The sequence below is a fragment of the Ictalurus furcatus genome, chromosome 9 (assembly GCF_023375685.1).
Source record: "Ictalurus furcatus strain D&B chromosome 9, Billie_1.0, whole genome shotgun sequence".
Classification (NCBI taxonomy): Eukaryota; Metazoa; Chordata; class Actinopteri; order Siluriformes; family Ictaluridae; genus Ictalurus; species Ictalurus furcatus.
The window spans coordinates 3,710,063-3,717,178 of record NC_071263.1 but is presented as its reverse complement, the minus strand read 5'-3'; the positions used below and the strand labels follow the sequence as shown (position 1 = coordinate 3,717,178).

Genomic DNA, 7,116 nt, shown 5'->3' with positions numbered 1-7,116 from the left:
GAAATCAAATTATACACCGTCTCCGTTTCAAATGACGTCAGATATCACTCGAAATACGACAGTGAGTTCCGGTCCACTGATCGGTCCAGACGAGCGACGTTCCTCTTGTATAAGTGCTTCTGTTTATTATAACGGCACTGGGACGTTTCACTGTGTATGACTGTCACTCACACGCCCGTCTGGGTTCCCACGGAACGCTCCACTTCTATCAACTGCTACTGACTTCTGAATGAACTTCTGACTCAAAATATGCCACCATGTCAGATGAAGATAAAAGCGAAGAAGGGAAGCTGATTTCATAACAGATTATTGCTGCACATTATGTCTGAAATGTCACTTACTCTGTGTTAATTCACAGCTTATTGAGAAAAGTGTTGTATAAGGTAATATTGCTCATGCAGTTGTGCAGTTCTACTGAATATCATCACAGCGGTAGTTACCTGTGATTACCCCGATACCTTTTGTTGAATTATTATAATGTGTGTATGTAGTTATTTGGCTACAATTGTATTTAGTAGTCTAGTGGTTTTTTAACCACTAGACTACTAGTGGTTAAAAAACTAGTCTATTTTTTAATTTAGCTCGCTTACTAGCTATAGTACGCTGTAGATTTCTTCATGTAATCTATTGAAAAGACGTCTACTTCTAGATTAGGTACGTATTTACAACTCTCTCTCTCTCTCTCTCTCTCTCTCTCTTCCACCTCTTCCTCTTCATCCTGCTCCTGCAGCTTCTCCTCTTCCTCCTCCACCTCTTCCATCTCTTTCTCCTCTTCCATCTCTTACGCCTCCTCCTCCTTCTCCTCCACCTCTTCCGACTCTTCCTCCTCTTCCATCTCTTCCTCATCTTCCTCCTCTTCCTCCTCCACCTCTTCCATCTCTTTCTCCTCTTCCATCTCTTACGCCTCCTCCTCCTTCTCCTCCACCTCTTCCGACTCTTCCTCCTCTTCCATCTCTTCCTCATCTTCCTCCTCTTCCTCCTCCACCTCTTCCATCTCTTTCTCCTCTTCCATCTCTTACGCCTCCTCCTCCTTCTCCTCCACCTCTTCCGACTCTTCCTCCTCTTCCATCTCTTCCTCATCTTCCTCCTCTTCCTCCTCCACCTCTTCCATCTCTTTCTCCTCTTCCATCTCTTACGCCTCCTCCTCCTTCTCCTCCACCTCTTCCGACTCTTCCTCCTCTTCCATCTCTTCCTCATCTTCCTCCTCCTCCTCCTCAACCTCTTCCATCTCTTCCTCCTCCTGCAACTCATCCTCCCCTTCCTCCTCCTCCATCTCTTCCTCCTCCTTCACCTCTTCCATCTCTTCCTCCTCCTCCACATCCTCCATCGATTCCTCCTCTTCCATCTCTTACGCCTCCTCCTCCTTCTCCTCCACCTCTTCCGACTCTTCCTCCTCTTCCATCTCTTCCTCATCTTCCTCCTCCACCTCTTCCATCTCTTTCTCCTCTTCCATCTCTTACGCCTCCTCCTCCTTCTCCTCCACCTCTTCCGACTCTTCCTCCTCTTCCATCTCTTCCTCATCTTCCTCCTCCACATCCTCCATCGATTCCTCCTCTTCCATCTCTTATGCCTCCTCCTCCTTCTCCTCCACCTCTTCCGACTCTTCCTCCTCTTCCTCCAACTCCTCCTCCTCCTCATCTTCATCCTCCTCCTCCTCCTCCTCAACCTCTTCCATCTCTTCCTCCTCCTGCAACTCATCCTCCCCTTCCTCCTCTTCCATCTCTTCCTCCTCCTCCACCTCTTCCATCTCTTCCTCCATCTCTTCCTCCTCCTGCAACTCATCCTCCATCTCTTCCTCCTCTTCCATCTCTTCCTCCTCCTCCACCTCTTCCATCTCTTCCTCCATCTCTTCCTCCTCCTGCAGCTCATCCTCCCCTTCCTCCTCCTCCACCTCTTCCATCTCCGCCTGCTCCTGCAACTCATCCTTCTCTTCCACATCTTCCTCTTCATCCTGTTCCTCCCACTCCTGCAGTCACACCTCATTAAAACTTTCTGCTTTAGTGTGAGGAGAAGTGAAGTAAAGTGTGTTGTGAGATTTCACACGTGGCTTTAGAGGAACTCGTCACGCCTCATGGCGTCTCGTCAGCTCTCAGGTGAGAAGCCGAGCTCCTCCATCATCTCTCCTCAGTGGAAAAGGCAGCGCCACAGCTGCGACTCAGACACACACACCTCTTCATTCAACATGACTGACAGATCACCACCTGTCAATCATCCTGCTCAAGATGGATGTGATACCACGGAGGTCACAAACCCCCCCACCCATGGCATGCTGGGAAATCATCCTGCTCCTGCAACTCCTCCTGTTCCATCTCTTCCTCTTCATCCTGCTCTTGCAACTCCTCCTGTTCATCCTCTTCATCCTGCTCTTACAGCTCCTCCTCTTCCTCCTCCATCTCCTCCATCTCTTCCTTCTCCTCCTCCTCCTCCTCTTCCACCTCTTCCATTTCTTCCTTCTCCTCTTGCTCCTGCAGGTCCTCCTCCTCTTCCACCTCTTCCTCTTCATGCTGCTCCTGCAACTCCTCCTCTTCATCCTCCACCTCCTCCTCTTCCTCCTCCACCTCCTCCTCTTCCTCCTCCTTTCCTCCTCCACCTCTTCCATCTCTTCCTCCTTGTCCTGCTCCTGCAACTCATCCTCCACCTCTTCCATCTCTTCCTCCTCCTCCTCTACCCCCTCTTCCATCTCTTCCTCCTTCTCTTGCTTCTGCAACTCCTCCTCCTCCTCTTTCTCTTCATCCTGCTCCTGCAACTCCTCCTCTTCCTCCTCCTCCACCTCTTCCATCTCTTCTTCCTCCTCCACCTCTTTCATCTCTTCCTCCTCCTCTTGCTTCTGCAACTCCTCCTCCTCCTCTTTCTCTTCATCCTGCTCCTGCAACTCCTCCTCTTCCTCCTCCTCCACCTCTTCCATCTCTTCTTCCTCCTCCACCTCTTCCTCCTCCTCTTGCTTCTGCAACTCCTCTTCCACCTCTTCATCCTGCTCCTACAACTCCTCCTCTTCCTCCTCCTCCACCTCTTCCTCCTCTTCCTCCTCTTCCACATCTTCCTCTTCATCCTGTTCTTCCCACTCCTGCAACCCCTCCTCCTCCGACTATTCTGACTCCTTATTCTTTCATTTGTTCCTCCATTCGCTCTCTCTTCGCTTTCTTTCCTTTCACCCATTTCTCTTTTCATGGTTTTTTTTCTTTCCCCACCTTTCCATCACTATTTCTTTCTTTCTTTCGCCACTTCTCCAACCTTTATTTCTTTGTTCATTTGTCTTTCCTTCTTTCTCGACAAGGTGGATGTGTGAAGATGGAGGTCATCATCTCCCCACAGCATACTCCTTATTAAATCCTGCTGTAGTTGATGTACGCGGTTAAGTGCAGACGTGTGTTGTGTTGTTTTCGAATAGAGTCAGCACTTGACAGGTGAAGTGCTCTCTCTCTCCCTCCCTCCCTCCCTCTCTGGTTGACCAGTCCATCTGTAACAGTTATAATAATAAACAAGATGTGGGTTCCTCACACTAAGGTTCTTGAGGAATGTTCCACTTGTGACTAGTTTTTCTAACATAACATTTCCTCCTCCAAACAAGCAAACGTACTCCAAACCCCATAATGTCTTTTCAAAGTCCATTTCAGTAACATAATCATCGCTCTCCATTAGCACTAGAACATTACACCATTGCAGCTGCGAAGCTCTGGATTATTTAACATTCTCCGATCTCGGATTTAAAGGCGTGCGGGGCAAAAAAAAATAAAAATCCTTTTAACTGCGCATCGTTAAATATTAACAAATAAAAGAGGAAAGATTAACATTATCGCTCTCACGTTCTGATCTGTAATGAGAAAACCTGGCTCTAAATGTGCGCAGTGGGTTTCTCGCTCTTCACGTTATTTTCATTTTTTATGGCCGTTTTCCACGTCCTCCTTTGTGTCATCGTTAATAGATTTAAAGTACGACTCGGGTGAAATTTGCCACTCAAAGCTACCGTTAAATCCCGCGATTCAATTATGTTTAAAAAAAAAAAAAAAAGAAGAAGCGATTTATGTATAATCCAGTGAAAATGAAGCCCCGTGGAGGGTTTAGGAGGATCTCTGCTCATAGCCTGTGGTGGCAATTTGCTGACTGCGACTCCTTTAACCACACGTCAATTATTCACTGAGAAGACGGAGCGACGTTTCTAATAGCAGCGACTGAATAATGCATGAACGAGCGGAGGCCGGGGTTTATTTTTTTATTTTCTGAGGGCCGACATGAGATAGACCCGAGTTACGATGTGTGAAGTAACACAGCTCTTCAGGTCTACAAGCCCCACCCACTTTAAACTGATTGACAGCTGACTGAAAAATCTGCCTTTTTTTTTTTATTTATTTGATTTTAAAAAATAAAATGACACTCACCAATTCTGATGTCTTATATATATATATATATATATATATATATATATATATATATATATAAAATTGCATTTGAAGATTAAAAAAAAGAACTTAATTGAATTAAACATGCGTATATGTGCATACTTAATAAAACCAGAATTCTACTTTATGAATGACGTTAGAAGCATTTTTATTTTTATTTTTGAGATACTATTCAGAAAAACACTTTTACAGACCAGTTGTTCAAATAATTCTTTTTTTAAATCTATTTTTATGATATTTTATTTAGATTTATTTTTAATGAACGTACACTGTTTGTTTTCTTTGTAAATTGTATTTAATTTTTTTTATTTGATATTTTCTTTTATATTTGTTTTCGTTGCTTCTTTGTTCAACCAAGAAAAATTATTAGTTTGAACACTTTTAAAGAGCACTTGACAAAATAACTTTTTCATCTATATTATTTGACTATATTTCATTTTTTTAAACAAATATATCATATTTATTTGTTTGTTTGTTTGTTTGTTTGTGTTTCTTTCTTTCTTTCTCTCCTTGTTAAACAAAGAAAAATGATTTGTTGGTTTGAAAATCAAAATCCAATCCATTTTGGTTTTTCGCTTTTCTCAATTTTTTTTTTCCATAAAAAATTCAAATATTTAAAAAAAAAAAAAAAAAAAAAAGTTTTTTTTTTTGAATGATTAAGAATCTTCTCCGGTTTTCTGTATTTTTTAAAAGTAACAACAATTTTTTTTGTGTGTTTGGAAAAAAAAAAAAAAGAAATATACATATGCGTACCTAATAAAACCAGACATCTAATCTATGAATGATTAGAATCCGATCACGATTAGAGCAAAACGTGAAAAACGGCAGAAAATTCAACGTCACAAAAAAAAAAAGCGTATCATCCGATCGCGCTTTATCTTTCGGCTACGCTCAGCGTGTACGGTAGGTGTTTATTCACGTTCCTCGTGTGACAAAACACAATCATCTCGGCCCGTAATTGGATTCGGGGCTGCGAGCGCTGGGAGGTGACAGCGAGGTGATGGTGGCGTTCCTTCTTTCCCTACAACATGGAGCCGCAGCAGAGCGGAGCGGCCAGTTTACTCGCCGATTCGGCCATAAACACATTTCCTCAGATTACATAACGCTGTCACTGTTATTCACCCTGTCTCTAAAGCTGGAGACGACGTGACCTTAAACACGGTGGCGAAACCACACCGGTCACGCTGATCAGATAAAAAAAACTCTCGCACAGAAACCACAAATGGAGAAGAAAAGGAAATACCGTGTCCAAAAAAGTTATTTACAATAACGTTTTTACCCCAAACGTCGTCGATCACACAAACAAAGCTAAAGCTAATTCAGCTAGCAAGTAAAGGAAGCGTATGTCCTTCGCTTTACATCACAGACCTGCTGAATTCTGCATTCTGATTGGTCAGAAGGTGTTGATTGCATTAACGCGCCCGTTCTAATACGTTATCGTTTCTATAGCAACAGCTCGTTCAGAGGGACATGTAGAGCAGACGCGTCTTATAAATGGATTAAAGGATCGTTGATGCGGTGAAGTTTTAAAGTCCAAAAATGAAGCGACGTTTAATTAGCATTTACGGAAGGACTCTTGGAAGTGTCAGAGCCCCACTCAGCCCCGCCCACCTTGCTCTGCCAATTGTTGCTCCGCCTACTGCGAGTGTAAATAGGCAATTTACATAAGAATGAGGTGCAAGGAGGATTTTCTTCCCCCACATCTCCTCCATCTGTCTAATCTTTCTTAATTACTTTCAACCTTTCTTTCTATCTTTCTTCCTGGTCAGGTATTCATATTTCTCTCGCTCGGTTCTCATCGCCCAGGCAGTCTCTATTAAAGCAGTAAAAAGGCCTTATAGGGAAAAAAACGAACACGAAAAGCAAATAAATGAATAAAGATGGAGAGAATATTTTTGTGCTGGGGCTGAATGAAGCGGTTCTGATCAAACTGTAAACACAGAGCGTCTGCTGAATAAACGAGACTCTTAAAAATTCATAAAAATCTAACAAGGCTTGAAATGAAAGGTGGAGATGGAGGGAAAGAAATCGATGAGGCCGGAGGAAGGACAGAGGAGCGAGTGTGAGGTGACGGAGTGATGGGGTGATGGAGTGACGGAGTGACGGAGTGACATCTCACCTCATCAGTGAGTCGGGACTGAAAACACAAAGCATCAGCTTCAAGCACTCACTCGGCAAGAAAGAAAGGAAAGAAGGATGAAAAGACAGAAGGTCAACGAAGGGTCAGAGCAGTGTGGAAAGAAGAAAAGACGGAGAGTGCGAGAGACCGAGAGAGAGAGAGAGAGAGAGAGAGAGAGAGAGAGAGAGAGAGAGAGAGAGCAAACGGGTACATCCAAACTATCTCAGTGAAATAAAATGAAAAAATGAGATGCATTTCTCTCGTCTACCACATCGCCAACCTCCCTTTCTTTCTTTCTTTCTTCTACCACATCACCATCCTTTCTTTCTTTCTTTCTTTCTTTCTCTCGTCTACCACATCGCCAACCTCCCTTTCTTTCTTTCTTTCTTCTACCACATCACCATCCTTTCTTTCTTTCTTTCTTTCTTTCTCTCGTCTACCACATCGCCAACCTCCCTTTCTTTCTTTCTTTCTTCTACCACATCACCATCCTTTCTTTCTTTCTTTCTTTCTTTCTCTCGTCTACCACATCGCCAACCTTCCTTTCTTTCTTTCTTTCTTTCTTCTACCACATCGCCATCCTTTCTTTCTTCCTTTCTT

General features: G+C 43.5%; 1 protein-coding gene across 1 annotated transcript; it reads left to right on the top strand.

Moving 5' to 3' along the window:
- Positions 1-1,511: 1,511 nt before the first annotated feature.
- LOC128612531 (uncharacterized protein DDB_G0271670-like) lies at positions 1,512-2,006 on the top strand (the record flags this gene model as incomplete). The annotated part of the gene is made up of 1 exon (XM_053632819.1): positions 1,512-2,006. A coding segment is annotated over one exon (495 nt), but the record flags the coding sequence as incomplete, so codon positions are not given.
- Between the last annotated feature and the right edge of the window lie 5,110 nt (positions 2,007-7,116).